This window comes from Phyllobates terribilis, unplaced genomic scaffold (genome assembly GCF_046119375.1).
Source record: "Phyllobates terribilis strain yellow unplaced genomic scaffold, ASM4611937v1 Scaffold_5__5_contigs__length_657084704, whole genome shotgun sequence".
Classification (NCBI taxonomy): domain Eukaryota; kingdom Metazoa; phylum Chordata; class Amphibia; order Anura; family Dendrobatidae; genus Phyllobates; species Phyllobates terribilis.
Genome location: NW_027362765.1, coordinates 522,565,981 through 522,587,427, shown reverse-complemented (window position 1 = coordinate 522,587,427; position 21,447 = coordinate 522,565,981). Strand labels below are relative to the sequence as shown.

General features: G+C 44.4%; 1 protein-coding gene across 5 annotated transcripts in view; it reads right to left on the bottom strand.

The window, feature by feature from the left end:
- Window positions 1-21,411, bottom strand: part of ASCC1 (activating signal cointegrator 1 complex subunit 1) — a 419,091-nt gene extending 397,680 nt beyond the window's left edge. For 4 of the 5 annotated variants that reach the window (XM_073685719.1, XM_073685720.1, XM_073685717.1 and 1 more), the window contains exons 1-4: window positions 21,260-21,411; window positions 15,310-15,438; window positions 15,127-15,226; window positions 8,499-8,596 (exon numbers count right to left, since the gene is read on the bottom strand). In XM_073685719.1, coding sequence (XP_073541820.1) covers window positions 8,499-8,596; window positions 15,127-15,226; window positions 15,310-15,421 — 310 coding nt within the window. In that variant the 5' untranslated portion in view covers window positions 15,422-15,438; window positions 21,260-21,411. Of the gene's footprint in view, window positions 1-8,498; window positions 8,597-15,126; window positions 15,227-15,309; window positions 15,439-21,237 lie in introns of all 5 variants that reach the window. The other variant, XM_073685718.1, reaches the window with a different exon arrangement.
- Between the last annotated feature and the right edge of the window lie 36 nt (window positions 21,412-21,447).

The following is a 21,447-nucleotide window of genomic DNA, read 5'->3' as shown; positions in this document are numbered from 1 at the left end:
GATGGAGAAGCGAGTGGCACTGGACAACCCTTTTGCTATAGCATGAACACATTTGGCAAATTATATTTACATCTGTTAGTGGTAGCCTTGAGTAAAAAAGGAAATCACACTAAATTTCGGGCTGCTTTCTTTGTTCCTTCAATGAATATCGGGCTCCATTAAAATGGTATGCATCAGCCCTTGCTTCATATTTACCTTATGTCGGTGTATCCCTTCCAGTAATACTTGCTGGATTTGACGTCTGTACGTCCAGCATGCTGCCACCTTCACTAGCTCTTCTGTATCAGAGGTGGCTAATGGTCGCATAGTCGATGGGAGGTATGTGTCACAGAGATGGCTGTCCTCTGTGATGTAATCCGGTGTGTTTCTCTAGTGCACGTAAGGACTAAGAGGATCGTTTGGTGCACCTGGGACCAGGTTATAGGTACCTAGGAGAGTTGGGTGGGTCCAGCTACCCACATACCTCACCTCTAGGTATGGTTAACAGTCTTGAAAATGGTTGCCGTTGTTTGACACATGGTCTGTGTGTTTGGAGGGAGAAGGCCTCCTGTGTATGGTTGTCTCCATACCAAGCCAGGATACTGGACATTACACAAGCCTGTGTGCCCACAGGGCTGGCAGAGCAGAGACCTGCTAAGGACACTTTACTTTGTTTGTCTGAACCAAAGGCTGTTTGTTTTTCCTTTCAGCTTCTGGGTTTATGAAGCAATAGACCGACATGAACTTTTAAAGGAACATGCTTCCCCTTTTCCTCCCAAAGCACCCAAGTGAGTAAAACCCCTTCATAGTATATGTCTTTCTTTTGAACATGAGGAACCTCTTTTCTATTGTGCCAAAAGACGCTTTTGCTGAGAAGTGTGATATTCTCCTCTCTCTGCAGAGGGCGCAGTGGGCTTTGTCTTCTCTCTCAATGATACACAACCTGTGTGATCCCTCACACTCCCCCAGCAGGGCAGACTATGTTGAATGTGCTCTATTGCCTATCAACACTCGGATATAGCACAGCTTGTGTCATCTCTCCCTTTAAGCTCCACATTAAAATTACTTGGCTGACACAAACGATGCTTCGTTCTATCGTTCAGCCAACCGCCATCCGATCCGCTGACAGAAACAGTTTTCTTCCTGGCAGAACAAAGCAATCAGCAGTCCGAAATCAGACATGACTGATGGACAGTTCCCCGACAATCAGCTGGCCGGTGCCCCCCATACACATTAGAGTGTTGAACAACATTAGTGTAATGTGCAAGTTTTTTTTATGGTTTTCCCCAATCTCTTCAATGTATATACAACCCTCTCACCCTCCCGTGGTTATCTCTACCATTATCCTACTGTGAAAGATGGAAGAAGAAGAGCAGATGACATCTATGTACAGGGATTGCACATACTCTACAGTAACAAAATGGTAGGACATTTTTAACAAAGAAAATTTAGCTTCTTCAAAGATAAAGAACAATAAAAAATGAATATAGACCTGGCCATAGCTAGCAAGCACTTTCTCTTTAACAAACCTTAATTTACATAAACTATTCTTGGAACATAAAGAAGCAAAGGGACATGAAATGAAAGCTCTCTAAAGCCCCCGTCTCACATAGCGATATCGCTAGCGAGATCGCTGCTGAGTCACGGTTTTGGTGACGCAACAGCGACCTCACCAGCGATGTCGCTATGTGTGACACTTTGTAGCGATCAGGCCCCTGCTGTGAGGTCGCTGATCGCTGCAAAGTGTCCTGGACCATTTTTTGGTCGTTGGTCTCCTGCTGGCCGGCACACATCGCTGTGTGTGACCAGCGGGAGCAGCGATCAGGCTGGTAACCATGGTAAACATCGGGTTACTAGGGGCACACGCGCACCTAGTAACCCGCTGTATACGATGGATACCACTCTGCTACGGTGCGCGGGAGGTTACCCCTCACCTTAGCAGAGTCGTATCCATGATAAACATTGGGTTACTAAGTGCGCGTGTGCCCCTAGTAACCCGATGTTTATCATGGATACGACTCTGCTAAGGTGAACGGTAACCTCCCGCGCACGGTAGTAGAGTGGTATCCATGGTAAACAGCGGGTTACTAGGGGCACACGCACACTTAGTAACCCGATGTTTATCATGGTTACGAGCCTGCTCCTGCTTCAGCAGGCTGGTAACCGGGAGCAGGACATCGTGGAACGATTCTTTCCACGATGTCGCTGCTCCCCTGATCGCTGGTGAGCCTGCCTGATTGACAGCTCACCAGCGACCACATAGCGACGCAGCAATGATCCCTGACAGGTCGTATCGTTGTCGGGATCGCTGTAGCGTCACTAAGTGTGACGGGGCCTTAAGACACATATAGGAAATACACTGCTCAAAGAAATAAAGGGAACACTGAAATAACACATCCTAGATCTGAATGAATGAAATATTCTCATTGAATACTTTGTTCTGTACAAAGTTGAATGTGCTGACAACAAAATCACACAAAAATCATCAATAGAAATCAAATTTATTAACCAATGGAGGCCTGGATTTGGAGTCACCCCCAAAATTAAAGTGGAAAAACACACTACAGGCTGATCCAACTTTGATGTAATGTCCTTAAAACAAGTCAAAATGAGGCTCAGTATTGTGTGTCGCCTCCACGTGCCTGTATGACCTCCCTACAACGCCTGGGCATGATCCTGATGAGGTTGCGGATGGTCTCCTGTGGGATCTCCTCCCAGACCTGAACTAAAGCATCCACCAACTCCAGGACAGTCTGTGGTGCAACGTGACGTTGGTGGATGGAGCGAGACATGATATCCCAGATGTGCTCAATCGGATTCAGGTCTGGGGAACGGGCGGGCCAGTCCATAGCTTCAATGCCTTCATCTTGCAGGAACTGCTGACACACTCCAGCCATATGAGGTCTGGCATTGTCCTGCATTAGGAGGAACCCAGGGCCAACCGCACCAGCATGTGGTCTCACAAGGGGTCTGAGGATCTCATCTCGGTACCTAATGGCAGTCAGGCTACCTCTGGTGAGCACATGGAGGGCTGTGCGGCCCTCCAAAGAATTGCCACCCCACACCATTACTGACCCACTGCCAAACTGTTCATGCTGAAGGATGTTGCAGGCAGCAGATTGCTCTCCACGGCGTCTCCAGACTCTGTCACGTCTGTCACATGTGCTCAGTGTGAGCCTGCTTTCATCTGTGAAGAGCATACGGCGTCAGTGGCGACTTTGCCAATCCTGGTGTTCTGTGGCAAATACCAAGCGTCCTGCACGGTGTTGGGCTGTGTGAACAACCCCCATCTGTGGACGTCAGACATATGCACATTTGTGGCCTGCTGGAGGTAATTTTGCAGGGCTGTGGCAGTGCTCCTCCTGTTCCTCCTTGCACAAAGGCGGAGGTAGCGGTCCTGCTGCGGGGTTGTTGCCCTCCTACGGCCCCCTCCACTTCTCCTGGTGTACTGGCCTGTCTCCTGGTAGCGCCTCCAGCCTCTGGATGCTACGCTGACAGACACAGCAAACCTTCTTGCCACTGCTCGCATTGATGTGCCATCCTGGATGAGCTGCACTACCTGAGCAACTTCTGTGGGTTGTAGAGTCCATCTCATGCTACCACGAGTGTGAAAGCACAACCAACATTCAAAAGTGACCAAAAGATCAGCCAGAAAGCATTGGTACTGAGATGTGCTCAGTGGTCCCCACCTGCAGAAACACTCCTTTATTGAGGGTGTCTTGATAATAACCAATAATTTACATCTATTGTCTATTCCATTTGCACAACATCATGTGAAATTGATTGTCAATCAGTGTTGCTTCCTAAGTGGACAGTTTGATTTCACAGAAGTTTGATTTACTTGGAGTTATATTCTGTTGTTTAAGTGTTCCCTTTATTTTTTTGAGCAGTGTAGAATAAAATCCAGAGAAAAATGTGATGACAATGAAACCCCTCCAAAATGTTTCCTCTGAGAAAATCACAAATCACCCCTTTCTACTTAGCAATGTTCTCAAACTTGGCCGGGTAAATTGGCAGTACATATAAAAAAAATTGAAGAAGACGGCCACATGCAGGACGAGATGACGTTTTCAGTGATACAAGTTTTCTCTACATGCCTTTTTGATCACTTTTATTCAATTTTTTGTGTTAGTAGATGCTACATTTTTGGAGTGTTTTATATCAATTTTTTATGGTATTCATCGTATGGGTTATGGTACAATTTCATTGCTTGGGCCATTCCGGGTGCGGAAATACCAAATGTGTACTTTTTCTATTTGTTTCTTTTTTTAAACAAAGCAGCAGTTTTAGTGGTAAAATATTTTTCAGTTATTTATTTATTTTTTTAATTTTTCCCTATATGTGACTTTAAGTTTTACTTGCCTGATCGCTGATCTTCCTCAGGGATATTAAATCTATTTTACACTGACACTTTGCCTTTTAGATGATTAGGAACAACTCTATGCCTGAAATGTGTTGGATTTTGCCTTGATGCAATATTTTTACTATACCTGGAACTGCCGAAGTGCCAATAGGCTTAAAAAGGGAGCCCCCTCCTCAAATAACCATCTACATGCTGCTGTCACTATCGACAGTGGTATATAAGGGTTTAAACGGCCTCGATCAGTGCTAATACCCATCGCGGCCATTGCAGCAGGGTGTCAGATACGATATACAGCAGACACCCACACACTGCAGATGGTGCCAGCGCCATCATCGTGTCGTACATGTATGACAGCTTGTAGGAAGTCACGGGTACTCCGGAGCCTTGAGGGCTATAGACGACAGCCATCAGGGGCTACTAGTTTGAGTCTACTGAGGCCAAATTTCCTTTGACAGTCTTGAAGTTCCATCATGTATTGTGAACATTAACCATCTACTTTGAGAAGACCACCCCCTCAATGCCATTTTAATTTCTCTGTTGACTCTTTAGTTGCCTGCTATATAGCTCCGTTTGATGACTTTAAAGTGTTCAAATTACAAGAGACAACTTACTAACAGGTTAAAGAACCACACAATGATCACGGCAACCAGGGGGTTAAGCAAAGAACAATATTTCAAAAAAACATCTATTGTTAACATGTTCATTCAAATATGTATGCAAATCATAGAATGAAATGTAATTAACGTCTAATTAAGCAGAGGAGGTATGACAGCAGCGGAGGGAACATAATTATAATTTTAATGCTGACAACAGAATTTTTTTTCTTACACAAAGGATTTCTTTTTTTGTTTAAAGGCGCGCTCATTATAAGTGGACAATGTTACGCTACTTTCCTAAAACAGGATTAAAAACCAATCCGTGGAAACTTTCTACAAGTCTGATGTTTCATGCTGAACTGCAACTGCCAAAACAACAAAATCCCCCGATTCATTTATTACAAACAATGGTGGAAGGAAGATCGGTTCCTAATTGAATCATTTTTTTTCCCGTCATTAAAAATGCAACATTTTTGCTTGCGTCTTCCGTTTTTACAGCTTAATCTAAATTTAAACAATTTCTCCCAGCCAAACAGATGAAACCAATCGTATAAAATATTACTAGTCATACACTGAAAAGTTATTTTAATTGCTTTTCATGTATCAGAATACCACTCAAATTTACAGAGGCTTACAGACTTGCCTCAAAGAGGAGAATTTGTGTGCAAGTAAAATAAAAAATGAATCAACTTTTTTAATAGGTCTTATTAAAAATAACCAACTATTTTGTGTATAAAGCTTCTGCACAGACCAGGGTGTCTCCATGGTAACAGACTACAAACAAACCCTGTGTAGTCAGATCGTGCAGTCATGCTTCTCTTCTTGCTAACCTACTGAATGTTATTGGTAGAAGCAAAGCACACATGAAAGGAATCAGCTGTGGAAAACAGGAATATTTGCTTTTAGATACTTTGAAGCTGCAAGAGAATAGTTACAATAGTCTTTCAAAAGTGGTTAATTCAGATTGATTGCATCTAAAAATACAAGATATTCAGTGAGCACGTACTAGAAAATAAAATTACATCCATGCCGCAATGTTTGATAGACAGAGGGATGACATAGCACATAATATAAATAATTAGGATGCATCCACTAGCAGCAATTGTACTGGAAAGAATTATTATTCAAGATGACATATCATATAAAATTATGTTGTTTAGTGAATTAATTAACACAAATAAAACACAAACAATCAAGGTTAATCCCAATTATAAGCAGCAAGCTGAAAAAGCAGCGACAGGGTTGCCAAAAAAGCAGATTATTTGTTGTAACAGTGCACCACCTGGTGGTCAGAGAGCGAAACACACTGCAATGAGCAACGTTCAGAGTTCCATTGAGAAAAAAAAACTATGATCAATGAAGAAATCAATAGGTAATGAGGGAGAAATCTTTAGAAAATATCATACAAGATGTGCTACATGCCAAAATAAGTAAGAAAGGTATTGTCATGAAGCTCATTCAAATATAGTCAGAGGATCTGTAAGCAGATTTTACAATGCAGCCTGAAACGTTATTATATATAGATCTCTTGGACGAGATGAGTATTTACTTTTAAAATCTATGTTGGAATGGCTGGATAATACTTTTCCCTCTGGATATTATAATGTGCATTGTAGAAGTATGGGTCTAGCCTGATTCGATTCCTAATCAGCTAATTTTAATAATGGGAATATACAGTCATTCTAAAATGGATTTTCAAAATAAGTACTCCAGTCTCATCAGGTCTAGGAGATCTAATTAGTATGTATCTATTGTGAAATCTGATGACAAAGACACCTTTACAGCTGCCACTTTGAATTCTACTCTCTCAGTGATTTTTCTATGAGGTGCCATTTGAAAAAAAATCCACAAGGTTTAGACAGGCAATAGTGCTGGCATGGATTTGTGGAATTGGCACTTTCGTCCAGTCTTACACTCGGCATCTCCTTGAGCACACAGGACACAGAAAAAGAGGGGAAAAATATGGACTCTGAGGCACTGTAGTATTCAAACGACAGCAGTGAGGGGCGCTACTTCAATATGCGAATAATGTGAACAATTCTTCACGAGGTACAGGGCGCTGTGGCTGGCTTTCCACTGAGGAGGTGGCACTGTGCTTGTACTCTGCAACCAACGGTGGTAGAAGGGACGCTGCAACTGACTACACTAAGGGCAGGGCACTGGAGGCGGTTCTGCACTACGGACAGGGCACGGGAGGCGGCTCTGCACTACGGGCAGGGCACTGGAGATGGCTCTGCACTATGGACAGGGCACTGGAGATGGCTCTGCACTACGGACAGGGCACTGGAGATGGCTCTGCACTACGGACAGGGCACTGGAGATGGCTCTGCACTACGGGCAGGGCACGGGAGGCGGCTCTGCACTACGGGCAGGGCACTGGAGACGGCTCTGCACTACGGGCAGGGCACTGGAGACGGCTCTGCACTACGGACAGGGCACGGGAGGCGGCTCTGCACTACGGGCAGGGCACTGGAGACGGCTCTGCACTACGGACAGGGCACTGGAGATGGCTCTGCACTACGGACAGGGCACTGGAGATGGCTCTGCACTACGGACAGGGCACTGGAGATGGCTCTGCACTACGGACAGGGCACTGGAGACGGCTCTGCACTACGGACAGGGCACTGGAGACGGCTCTGCACTATGGACAGGGCACTGGAGACGGCTCTGCACTATGGACAGGGCACTGGAGACGGCTCTGCACTATGGACAGGGCACTGGAGACGGCTCTGCACTATGGACAGGGCACTGGAGACGGCTCTGCACTATGGACAGGGCACTGGAGACGGCTCTGCACTATGGACAGGGCACTGGAGACGGCTCTGCACTATGGACAGGGCACTGGAGACGGCTCTGCACTATGGACAGGGCACTGGAGATGGCTCTGCACTATGGACAGGGCACTGGAGACGGCTCTGCACTATGGACAGGGCACTGGAGACGGCTCTGCACTATGGACAGGGCACTGGAGACGGCTCTGCACTATGGACAGGGCACTGGAGACAGCTCTGCACTATGGACAGGGCACTGGAGACGGCTCTGCACTATGGACAGGGCACTTGAGATGGCTCTGCACTATGGACAGGGCACTGGAGACGGCTCTGCACTATGGACAGGGCACTGGAGACGGCTCTGCACTAGGCCAAAGGCACTGGATCTGAATTACCGATTGATCACAATCCTGGATGAAACCCCTGTGACAAGTGGAAAACGGTGAAATAGGATAATAAGGGAAAAGGAGACAGTAAAATATTGTTCTTCAATACATTATATATTGTTGCAGACATCACTGTAAATATAGGATATTATGACAAATATTTTGAGGTTTTCAGTAGCTGGAAAAGGTTTCCTAAGTCTCATACTTTATACATTAGTAGTTTAAAGATCCTAAAATGTATGCAGGACCATGGTGACAACAGTGACCACATGCTGCCTCACATCAATGAGACCTTATTGCGGGCACAGAGGTACCAGGACACCAACAGTATCGGGCAGGTAGCACAGGGTATCACCAGACAGGCAGATAATACACAGAATTGTCAGCAAAAATTGAATCTTACCAATCTGTCCCTCCATCCCCTGTCTCGGGATACTGATTGAGGTGCGAGTCTCTGACTCCAGATTTCTCTTGGTCTCCCCTTTCTTTCCTATTATGTACCTAAAATTGACCAAAGAATAGGTAAAGTAAGAAAGTAAGGTAACACTGGTGAACTTTCCTCTTCCAATTTGTACATATTCCCCAGGATAAGTTTGTGCCACTCGCGCTCTCCTCTCCCCTGCATCGCAGGCTCCACTGAGAGGAGGTGAATATAAATTGGGTAATTAGGAATCAGAATTGCCAGTCATAGACCTATTGGCCAACAATTAGCGAGTATCTGCGGACGGCTTCTTTCACCTTCCGGATGTTTCATCTCTATGGGTTTGTTCTCATTAATGATTTTACATCTCATTATTATGCAGCTCGCTCATAGAGAGATCAGCACATTTATGAGGATCTCAGCTCAGTGCTCAATACCCCTTGTGTGTCTTTTACTCAGGTGCTAAAGTCTTAGACAAAACTTTCTGAGATGAATATATAGAGGTCCATTGTGGTAACTAGGGATCTCGGCAATCACATACAAGGAAAAGTATGAAGTAGAGTAGAAGTAGTAAAGTGTTAATAGGAGCCAATGTGAGATATAGGAGCATCATGAGATATTAGAGTTTTACAAAACCGGATGTTTGCACGCTGGCCTCAATGCACCACGGGAGGCCTCCCATATTAGAGTGGATTAGATCCTAGTGATTTGGTGAGAACATTCATATATTCTTTTATGCTGTAAGCGATGCCAGTCACTGACCAGGTGTAAATACACACTGTGCAAATGAAAACTATTATTATAGCGCCATTTATTCCATGGCCCTTTACATGTGAAGAGGGGTACAAATAGCAAACAAGTACAATAATCTTGAACAAAAATGAGTCAGTGATTGATACTGGAGGAGAGAGGACCTTGCCCACGAGGGCTCACAGTCTACAAGGGATGGGTGAGGATACAGTAGGTGAGGGTAGAGCTGGTTGTGCAGCAGTATGGTGGAGCGGTGGTTACTGCAGGTTGTAGGCTTGTCAGAAGAGGTGGGTCTTCAGGTTCCTTTTGAAGGTTTCCACGGTCGACGAGAGTCTGATGTGTTGGGGTAGAGAGTTCCAGAGTAGGGGGGAAGCACGGGAGAAATCTTGTATGTGATTGTGGGAAGAGGAGATAAGAGTGGAGTAGAGGAGGAGATCTTGTGAGGATCGGAGGTTGCATGCAGGTATGTACCGGGAGACTAGATCACAGATGTATGGGGGAGACAGGTTGCGGATGGCTTTGTATGTCATGGTTAGGGTTTTGGAGTCTCTGGGCAATGGACAGTCAGTGAAGGGATTGACAGAGAGGAGAGGCTGGCGAACAGCGGGGGGACAGGTTGATTAGTCGGGCAGCAGAGTTTAGGAAAGATTGGAGGGGTGCGAGAGTGTTGGAAGGGAGGCCACAAAGCAGGAGGTTGCAGTAGTCGAGGCGGGAGATAATGAGGGCGTGCACTAGGGTTTTTGTAGATTCGTGGTTGAGGAATGTGCAGATCCGGGGGATAGTTTTGAGTTTCATTCGGCAGGAAGTGGAAAGGGCTTGGATATGTGATTTGAAGGAGAGATCAGAGTCAAAGGTTACCCCGAGGCAGCGAGCTTGCGGGACTGGGGAGAGTGAGCAGCCCTTGACTTTGATGGGGGGGGGGTTGAATGAGATGGTGGAAAGATGATGAATGCAGTTAAATTCATGTTAAGTTTTAGAAATCTAGCAGAGAAGAAGGATGAAATAGCGGACAGACATTGTGGGATTCTGGTTAGTAAGGAGGTGATATCAGGTCTAAAGAGGTAGATCTGTGTCATCAGCATAGATGTGATACTGAAAGCCATGAGACTCTATGAGCTGTCCCAGGCCGAAGGTGTAGTTAGAGAAAAGCAGGAGTCCTAGAAGTGAACCTTGGGGGACACCAACAGAAAGGGGAATAGATGAGGAGGTGGTTTGTGAGTGGGAGACGCTGAATATCCAGCTGTTAGGTATGAAGAGATCCAAGATTGTGCCAGGTCTGTGAGTAAGAGGGGATTGTCCACTGTGTTGAAGGCAGAGGACAGGTCCAGGAGGAGGAGGACAGAGTAGTGTCGCTTGGCTTTGGCAGTTAGTAGCTCATTGGTGACTTTAGTCAGGGCAGTTTCAGTGGAATGGTGCGGTCGGAAGCCAGATTGTAAGCGGTCAAAGAGGGAGCAAGAGGAGAGGTGGGAGGACAGTTGAAAATGAGGATGGGTGTGATCGAGGAATGTTTGAAGCATGAGGGAAAGACAACAGTTGTTAGTGACACGTTGAAGAGGTGGGTTAGGGTTGGGATGAAGACTATGGTAAGGTTTGGGATGAGGTGGGACAAGATTGGGTCAAGTTCACAGGTGGTGAGATGTAATTTGGAAAATAAAGAGGAAAGTTGATTTTCAGTGATGGTGGAGAAGCTGGTTTTGGAAGAGGAGGTTTGAGCAGTTATGAGGAGGGGCTGTGGGGACTTTAGGCAAAAGCTTTGCTTTATGTTGTCAATCTTCTGCTTGATGTCTTGAAGTCTTCAGCTGAGATGAGAGGAGAGGGTGGGTGTGCTGGGGGACGGTGGGGGCGGAGGAAAGAATTGAAAGTACTGATTAGCTGTTTAGGGCTGTGAGACAGGGAGGATGTGAAACATGAGAAGTGGGTTTGTTTTGCTGCAGTGAGTGTGGACTTGAAAGCGGTGAGGGACTGTTTGAATGCGATGAGGTGCTCACTGGAGTGGGATCTTTTCCATCTTTGCTCAGCAACCCTGGCAGTACGTCTCAGTTCTTTAGTCAGGCTGGTGTGCCAGGGTTGCCTGTTGATTGTGCAAGCTTTGGTATGTGTGAGGGGGGTGACCGATTCGAGAGCTGCAGCTGCTGTGGTATTATATAAAGCGGCAGCAGCATCTGCATTGTGTAAGGAACTGTATACTTTACTGAAGTCACCCTCCAGAAAAAAGCTGAAAATGCAGTAGAGTTATATTCTTTCCAGCTTCCTGACAACTGATGTTCTGTCCCAAGCAGACAAAGTATACACTCTACTGAAATTGCAACATCAAGGAGAAGATGTGGAATTATGGAAATCTCAGGATAGATAGGACATATAAATGATATACAAATAATGAAAAAAGTTTCAAAACATCTCGATTTATTCAGTAGGAATTATAAGGGCAAGATGCAAATATACCCGCACTTACACGTCTTGGCTGCTATCAATGAGGATATTAATGATTGTCTGAGGAATGTTCTGCCGCGCTGAATGCGCTTGGGGAAATTATCAAAATATGCTGCTGGCAGCAGCCTGGATGTGCTCAATTTGAGACAAGTCTGGAGACGCTGCAGGCCATGGTAGCACATTTACGCCACGCAGGCTGCTCCTAATAGCACAAGTAACATGAGCCCTGGCGTTCTTGTGTCATCCAAGACATAAGCAGTACTTCTCACTGAAGAGGACAGACCTCCGTTCCTCCCTTCATTGTCGCTTTGCTCTGCCCCATGATTGCAATGGTGTGAGGTCAATGTAGCACCTGCAGCTCTGTCTCATAGCCCAATGTCATGCAAACGCCTTCTGATGGTTTGTGTAGGCACTGTTTGCTTTAGGCTTGGTTTGTGACGTCTACAGTGATGTTTCACTGAGCATCATTTTTCAAATCTGAAAACCACGAAAGCAACAGCATGAAAAGGCTTTCACTAGGGAACGACACACCGGTCCTACTACCGAGATTATGGTGTGAGGTGGCATAATGTACAGTGCTTGGACCCCTTTGCTATTCACTTTAGGTGCACTAACAGCTCAGCGTTAAATTGATTTAAAGATGGAATCAGTGATACGATCATTTCTCCAAAGTATACCAGGAGCAGTTATTCAACACGACAGCTCCAAGCCTCATGTTCACTGTGCTACTGTGAGTAACCTGCGTTGGCCAAACGCACTACCATGGCCTGCAGCGTTTCTGGACATGTGTCACATCAGGTACATCTAGGACGTTATTCATCAGCAATTGCAAAAAAAGCTGTCAGCAGTGGATCTTGATGACTTGCCCAAGTGAATTCAGTGTGGCAGAATATTCCTCAGACAACCAATGATAACCTCAATGATAGCAGCCAAGGCGTGTAAGTGCGGGGACTTCTATGAGTGGCGCTCATGCGCTATAATGAATAAACTGAGATGTTTTGAAAATGTTGTTCCATTTGCTTATTATTACCATGTCTATTGAACCTGTAATTTCCATAATTCCACGACTTTTCCTTCTTGGTGTTGCAATTTCAATGTTGAGAAGTGTATTATGAGCAAGGGATGGGCGCTGTATTCTCAGCTTTTCCCGGAAGGTTACTTTACTGGTTACATACATTTTCACATAGAAATTTTTTAGAGTTCTTTTTTTTCCTAAATGCAAATTTATGCAACTTTCTAAATAGTCTTCATTAAAAAGTTCTACCATTTTGCTGCTGTAGAATGTCTGTAAAAATGGGCTGATAATTGTTTGAACATGTGTTACTAAAAAGGCTCGTTCCCGACTTCAGGCTTTGTAAATAGGCCGCGATTATTTTTTCAGCAGGCTGAAAAATGATCTTTGGCAGTAGCATATCATTGTGTGTAAACATGACATGTGCTGCTGAGAACAATGATATTCTATGAACAAATTAATGATCATTATGTGCACATAGAATTCTGCTCGGTCTGTCTACATAGGCCATTAAATGACAGGCGATAAACTTGCATGTAGCCAATCAGTGCTCGACTAACAACCGCAGTCAATGTGTAAATGCTCGCCAAGGACAACATCTGCAAGGAGTTTGTATGTTCTCCCCGTGTTTGCGTTGGTTTCCTCCGGGTTCTCTGGTTTCCTCCCACACTCCAAAGACCATACTGATAGGGAATTTAGATTGTGAGCCCCAATGGGGACAGTGCCGATAATGTCTCTAAAGCGCTGTGGAATTAATGGCGCTATATAAGTGAGTAAAATAAAAATAAATAAAAAAATCTAGCTGAGTAATCTGCTTGTTGCTCTGAGAGCTCGTTGCTCTCCGCTTCCTCCTCTCAGTTTTAGGCCTGTTTCACAAGTCCTGATATTTCCGGTACTGGAAAAACCAGTACCGGAGATATCCGTGTGTACCTGTGTGGCATACGTATGCCAACTGTGTGCTGAATCAGGATCACACGTACCGGCGCCTAGGAATTAGCGGTACAGTTAGCGCTATTCCCAAGAGCCAAGTGCTGAAAGAATCTCTCATCATTGTCCCCTGCTTGTGCTGCGATTAGAGAATAAAAAAAAAAATCACTATACTCACCTGGATTGAGACAACCACACATGTTGAGGAGAAGAGGAGAATGACTCGCTGCAGCGAGCGGGCCCTGGATCTGCGCTGAGATGAGTGAGTGGTGTCCTGTCACTCAGTGAGCTCAGGTCAGGGGCCCTTTCGCTGCATCTTGTCATTCTCATCTCTGTGTACAATCGCCTCAAGCCAAGTGAATATAATGATTTTTTTTATTTTATTCTTATTTTTAAAGGTTTAGGGGACATCGGGAGCAGAATACTACTCTCACCATTGTCCCTTGCTCACGCTGATCGCAGCGCAAGCAGGGGAAAATGATGAGAGATTTCTTCAGCACCTGGGAACAGTGCTAACGGTACTGCTGATTCCCAGCCACTGGTATGTCATCCATGTGTCATCAGCGTGGGACGTTTTGCGTCCTTTGCGGTGTGCAAAACACGGACATGTCAGACTTTTTAGCCCACAGACACACGGTCCGTTCAAACACACTGACATGTGCACAGACCCATTCATTTGAATGGGTCTACGTGTGTCAGTGTCTCCAGTACATGTGAAAACTGTCACCACACGTACTGGAGCTACTGACCTGTGAAAGAAGCCTTACACACAGAGCACACATCCAGCCCATATTACTGGGAGGGACACTCGCACAAGAGAAAAATCTGAAACTTGGATCAGGCTGTAAACTGCATATCAAGTGGTCTGAAAATGAACTAAAGAATGAAGATTGCAGGCTGAAACTTGTGCAACTAATAACATGTATAAATCATTTTTCCATGTCAAAGGTGTCCATTGTCTTTAATGTTTTACCGTTTTCATCCTAAAATGAAAATTTTTCAATTTTATTAATACAGTTAGTCACAGTTTCTCCCAAATTCAAGATCTCCGCTTGTAGTCAGTGAATGGATAAATATTGTTTATAATCTCAGATTGAAATCCTCTTCTGATCATGTGTTGTTCAACTCAATTGCATGACTTATTATAAGATAACTAAGACTCTGTTCACACGAGTTGTGGATTCTTACATGTGGAAAGCACAAACAGTGCTGGATCCGGAGCAGGACACAATGGTAGGTGAATCGCCCTTATGACTTATAATGACGCCAGTCGGGTTTCGCCTCGTTTTGATACATATTGTTATTTTTCACAAATAAAATGATGGAATCTGCAACACAAGCTCCTAACAAAACCTATGATGTAAATGTGAACACAACCATATACATCTGCCAAGCATCTATGTGTGCAGCAGGCTTCTATTTTTCTGAATATGAATGGTTCCAATCTAAGCCTAATAAAATAGTTAAAGAAATAGAAAAATAAACACTTACTTAAAAAGTTGGCTAGGAAGATTCATAGAGCACTGGAAACCCTTCTCAGTCTCCTCAATCATGTCGTCATCACACGGCTCATCTACACACTGCATTGGCTCTGCGGGGGAAGGGAAGCGGGAGTGTAGAAAAGTTATAAAGTGGGGGTTTTCCTACAGAGTAGACCGGATCAGTGATACATACCCCTATAAAAATCATCCTCCTCTTCCTCATCCTGGTAGGTTTCCTCTCGAACTGTGCTCTTTCTATATATACGACCTCCAATGTTGATCAGGGTGGGACGTAAAATCTCCATGACTCCTCCAGATGTCTCTAAAAGGAGATAAAATGATGTAAGATGTATTATCTCCCCTGTGTATAGGGCACGATGCCGGGCATGGGTCTGCCTATTTGAGGGGTGGGCCAGTAGTATTATATGTTAATGAGAATGTGTCAGCAGAAAAGTACCTATGTTTAAAGCGGGTTTTTATTTTAATAGGATTTTTTAAATTTTTGATAATGATTGTTTTAATTTTTCATATTCGATATACATTAAAAACAACAACAACACAAAATCTTGAAACTTTCACACTGACCACCATGACCAATACTACACTCATACTTCATGTTCTTTTCAGCAGCCATGTGGACGTAAGCAGAAATAGACTGACTCTGACCCTAGTGAGGTGTATGGAAGTGTAAACTGGGCATAGGGCTAATTGGTAGAGGTCAGGGAGGGTGAGCTGTTACCATCAGCTATTGTGAATGGTGGATCCTGTGTTATCTGCTGTATATAGAGGTGTTATCAGTCATTGTACAGGAGGAGGAGGAGGTGAGCTGTTACCATCAGCTATTGTGAATGGTGGATCCTGTGTTATCTGCTGTATATAGAGGTGTTATCAGTCATTGTACAGGAGGAGGAGGAGGTGAGCTGTTACCATCAGCTATTGTGAATGGTGGATCCTGTGTTATCTGCTGTATATAGAGGTGTTATCAGTCATTGTACAGGAGGAGGTGAGCTGTGACATCAGCTATTGTGAATGGTGGATCCTGTGTTATCTGCTGTATACAGAGCTGTTATCAGTCATTGTACAGAAGGAGGAGGAAGTGAGCTGGGACCAACAGCTATTGTGAATGGTGGATCCTGTGTTATATGCTGTATACAGAGGTGTTATCAGTCATTGTACAGGTGAAGGAGGTGAGCTGGGACCATCAGCTATTGTGAATGATGGATCCTGTGTTATCTGCTGTATATAGAGGAGTTATCAGTCATTGTACAGGAGGAGAAGGTGAGCTGTGACCATCAGCTATTGTGAATGGTGGATCCTGTGTTATCTGCTGTATATAGAGGTGTTATCAGTCATTGTACAGGAGGAGGAGGAGGATGTGAGCTATGAACATCAGCTATTGTGAATGGTGGATCCTGTGTTATCTGCTGTATATAGAGGTGTTATCAGTCATTGTACAGGAGGAGGAGGTGAGCTGTGACCATCAGCTATTGTGAATGGTGGATCCTGTGTTATCTGCTGTATATAGAGGTGTTATCAGTCATTGTACAGGAGGAGGAGGATGTGAGCTATGAACATCAGCTATTGTGAATGGTGAATCCTGTGTTATCTGCTGTATATAGAGATGTTATCAGTCATTTTACAGGAGGAGGAGGTGAGCTGTGACCATCAGCTATTGTGGATGGTGGATCCTGTGTTATCTGCTGTATATAGAGCTGTTATCAGCCATTGTACAGGTGAAGGAGGTGAGCTGGGACCATCAGGTATTGTGAATTGTGGATCCTGTGTTATCTGCTGTATATAGAGGTGTTATCAGTCATTGTACAGGAGGAGGAGGTGAGCTGTGAACATCAGCTATTGTGAATGGTGGATCCTATGTTATCTGCTGTATATAGAGGTGTTATCAGTCATTGTACAGGAGGAGGAGGTGCACTGTGACCATCAGCTATTGTGAATGGTGGATCCTGTGTTATCTGCTGTATATAGAGGTGTTATCAGTCATTGTACAGGAGGAGGAAGAGGTGCACTGTGACCATCAGCTATTGTGAATGGTGGATCCTGTGTTATCTGCTGTATATAGAGGTGTTATCAGTCATTGTACAGGAGGAGGAAGAGGTGAGCTGTGACCATCACCTATTGTGAATGGTGGATCCTGTGTTATCTGCGGTATATAGAGGTGTTATCAGTCATTGTACAGGAGGAGGAGGTGAGCTGTGACCATCAGCTATTGTGAATGGTGGATCCTGTGTTATCTGCTGTATATAGAGGCGTTATCAGTCATTATACAGGAGGAGGAGGAGGAGGTGAGCTGTGACCATCAGCTATTGTGAATGGTGGATCCTGTGTTATCTGCTGTATACAGAGCTGTTATCAGCCATTGTACAGGAGGAGGAGGTGAGTTGTGACCATCAGCTATTGTGAATGGTGGATCCTGTGTTATATGCTGTATATAGAGGTGTTATCAGTCATTGTACAGGAGGAGGAGGTGAGCTGTGACCATCAGCTATTGTGAATGGTGGATCCTGTGTTATCTGCTGTATATAGAGGTGTTATCAGTCATTGTACAGGAGGAGGAGGATGTGAGCTATGAACATCAGCTATTGTGAATGGTGAATCCTGTGTTATCTGCTGTATATAGAGATGTTATCAGTCATTTTACAGGAGGAGGAGGTGAGCTGTGACCATCAGCTATTGTGGATGGTGGATCCTGTGTTATCTGCTGTATATAGAGGTGTTATCAGTCATTGTACAGGAGGAGGAGGTGAGCTGTGACCATTAGCTATTGTGAATGGTGGATCCTGTGTTATCTGCTGTATATATAGGTGTTATCAGTCATTGTACAGGAGGAGGAGGTGAGCTGTGACCATCAGCTATTGTGAATGGCAGATCCTGTGTTATCTGCTGTATATAGAGGTGTTAACGGTCATTGAACAGGATGAGGAGGTGAGCTGTGACCATTACCTATTGTGAATGGTGGATCCTGTGTTATCTGCTGTATATAGAGGTGTTATAAGTCATTGTACAGGAGGAGAAGGTGAGATGTTATCATCAGCTATTGTGAATGGTGGATCCTGTGTTCTCTGTCATTGTACAGGAGGAGGAGGAGGAGGTGAGCTGTGAACATCAGCTATTGTGAATGGTGAATCCTGTGTTATCTGCTGTATAAAGAGTCATTGTATTGTAGTCATTGTATCAATCATTGTACATGAGGAGGAGGTGAGCTGTGACCATCAGCTATTGTGAATGGTGGATCTTGTGTTATCTGCTGTATATAGAGGTGTTATCAGTCACTGTACGGGAGGAGGAGGAGGAGGTGAGCTGTGAACATCAGCTATTGTTAATGGTGGATCTTGTGTTATCTGCTGTATATAGAGGTGTTATCAGTCACTGTACAGGAGGAGGAGGAGGTGAGCTGCTACCATCAGCTATTGTGAATGGTGGATCTTGTGTTATCTGCTGTATATAGAGGTGTCATCAGTCATTGTACAGGAAGAGGAGGTGAGCTGTTAACATCAACTATTGTGAATGGTGGATCTTGTGTTATCTGCAGTATATAGAGGTGTTATCAGTCATTTTATCATTTTACAGGAGGAGGAGGTGAGCTGTGACTATCAGCTATTGTGAATGGTGGATCCTGTGTTATCTGCTGTATACAGAGGTGTTATCAGTCACTGTACGGGAGGAGGAGGAGGTGAGCTGTGACCATCAGCTATTGTGAATGGTGGATCCTGTCTTATCTGCTGTATATAGAGGTGTTATCAGTCATTGTACAGGATGAGGAGGAGGTGAGCTGTGACCATCAGCTATTGTGAATGGTGGATCCTGTGTTATCTGCTGTATGCAGAGGTGTTATCAGTCACTATACAGGAGGAGGAGGAGGTGAGCTGTGACCATCAGCTATTGTGAATGGTGGATCCTGTGTTATCTGCTGTATATAGAAGTGTTATCAGTCATTGTACAGGAGGACGAGGTGAGCTGTGACCATCAGCTATTGTGAATGATGGATCTTGTGTTACCTGCTGTATATTCAGTTAGGTCCATATATATTTGGACAGAGACAACATTTTTCTAATTTTGGTTCTAGACATTACCACAATGAATTTTAAACAAAACAATTCAGATGCAGTTGAAGTTCAGACTTTCAGCTTTCATTTGAGGGTATCCACATTAAAATTGGATGAAGTGTTTAGGACTTTCAGCGCCTTAACATGTGCCACCCTGTTTTTAGAGGTGTTATCAGTCATTGTACAGGAGGAGGAGGTGAGCTGTGACCATCAGCTATTGTGAATGGTGGATCCTGTGTTATCTGCTGTATATAGAGGTGTTATCAGTCATTGTACAGGAGGAGGAGGAGGTGAGCTGTGACCATTAGCTATTGTGAATGGTGGATCCTGTGTTATCGGCTGTATATAGAGGTGTTATCAGTCATTGTACAGGAGGAGGAGGTGAGCTGTGACCATCAGCTATTGTGAATGGCAGATCCTGTGTTATCTGCTGTATATAGAGGTGTTAACGGTCATTGAACAGGATGAGGAGGTGAGCTGTGACCATTACCTATTGTGAATGGTGGATCCTGTGTTATATGCTGTATATATAGGTGTTATCAGTCATTGTACAGGAGGAGGAGGTGAGCGGTTAACATCAGCTATTGCGAATGGTGGATCCTGTGTTATCAGCTGTATACAGAGGTGTTATAAGTCATTGTACAGGAGGAGAAGGTGAGCTGTTATCAGCTATTCTGAATGGTGGATCCTGTGTTCTCTGTCATTGTACAGGAGGAGGAGGAGGTGAGCTGTGAACATCAGCTATTGTGAATGGTGGATCCTGTGTTATCTGCTGTATACAGAGGTGTTATCAGTCACTGTACGGGAGGAGGAGGAGGTGAGCTCTTACCATCAGCTATTGTGAATGGTGGATCTTGTGTTATCTGCTGTATATAGAGGTGTTATCAGTCATTGTACAGGAGGAGGAGGAGGAGGTGAGCTGTGAACATCAGCTATTGTGAATGGTGGATCCTGTGTTATCTGCTGTATATAGAGGTGTTATCAGTCATTGTACAGGAGGAGGAGGAGGTGAGCTGTGACCATCAGCTATTCTGCACGATTTACCGCATCAAAAACGCAAAAAAAAAACGCACTGTGTGCACACAGCTTAAGCCTCTCTCCTAGCCAAATCAGTTCTCATACTTTGTACTGTAGAGGGGCAGTACCCCGAAACACCGTGTCTGCAAACAAATTCTGGTTTGGCTTTTATCCTAAGTCATGTGACAAGGCTCGTTAAAGCGTCAATACTGACTTTTAGGATCGCTGCTTCCAATAGGTGGCGCTAGAATTCTAGTTCTCTTCCTCTGAAGAGGCAGTTTGCATATTAAGATTCCCAGAGGAGCATGCATAGCTTATAAATCTCCTCACACTGACCTACCAGGCCTGGATTGTCACTCTCCACAAGGAGAAACGTTACCCCTTAGATTTGGAAATAATAAACACTGTAGGCAAAAAAAGTAGAGTCCATCTGAACTAGGCTTAAGTCATTGCAGTTTATGGCTCCCACCGGAATCCTGATAAATTACACAGCTTTCATAGACGCATTGCATAAGTACAGTGTGAACAGGGCGTCAGTGCCGATGCTCCAGGATTACAGCAGGATCAGCCCATTACTAAGGCCACGTTCACACAATCAGCTTCTATTGTTGCAGATTTTCCGCCCTCATTACGTAAAATGTTACTTGCATTTTTTTTAAATATGCAGCATGAAAATCTCACCAGAAACTCATGGTGTGAACGTAGCCTAAGTACTGAACATTCCTTTACTAGTTGTCAGGTAAATTCACTTACAGGGTTTTCCAGGGAAAAGTTATAGAAAACCCTCGGACTGGATTACAATAGAGTAGAAAACACATATTAATATTTCTGGGTCACTGAAGCCATTTTCTTCATGGCTGATAACAGAGAATACTAGTTTTTCACTGCACAGCGACAGGGGGAAAGAAAGGCTTTGTGGTACGTGACCATTCAGAGAAGAGATGGCTGACACCTGCGAGTACACGGCCACACACAGCCTCCTGTATCAATTATAGGGGTCGAGCATAGTCACCCCCCAGCTTACATCCCCCCCAATAACTCACCATAAAATGCCCACGAACTTACCAGCTAATGACGTAAGCGGCACCTCATCATCGCGCTGCGGGAGGAAGCAAGAAACTAAGACTGCAGCGTCGCCATGTTTGTTACTGGAATGAAATCTAATAATAAGACCATTAAGAATTTTGCTACATATTTGGCTTTATTTTTCTATTGTTACTCATGTATTTGCTTATTTGCTCTGCACGCTGAGG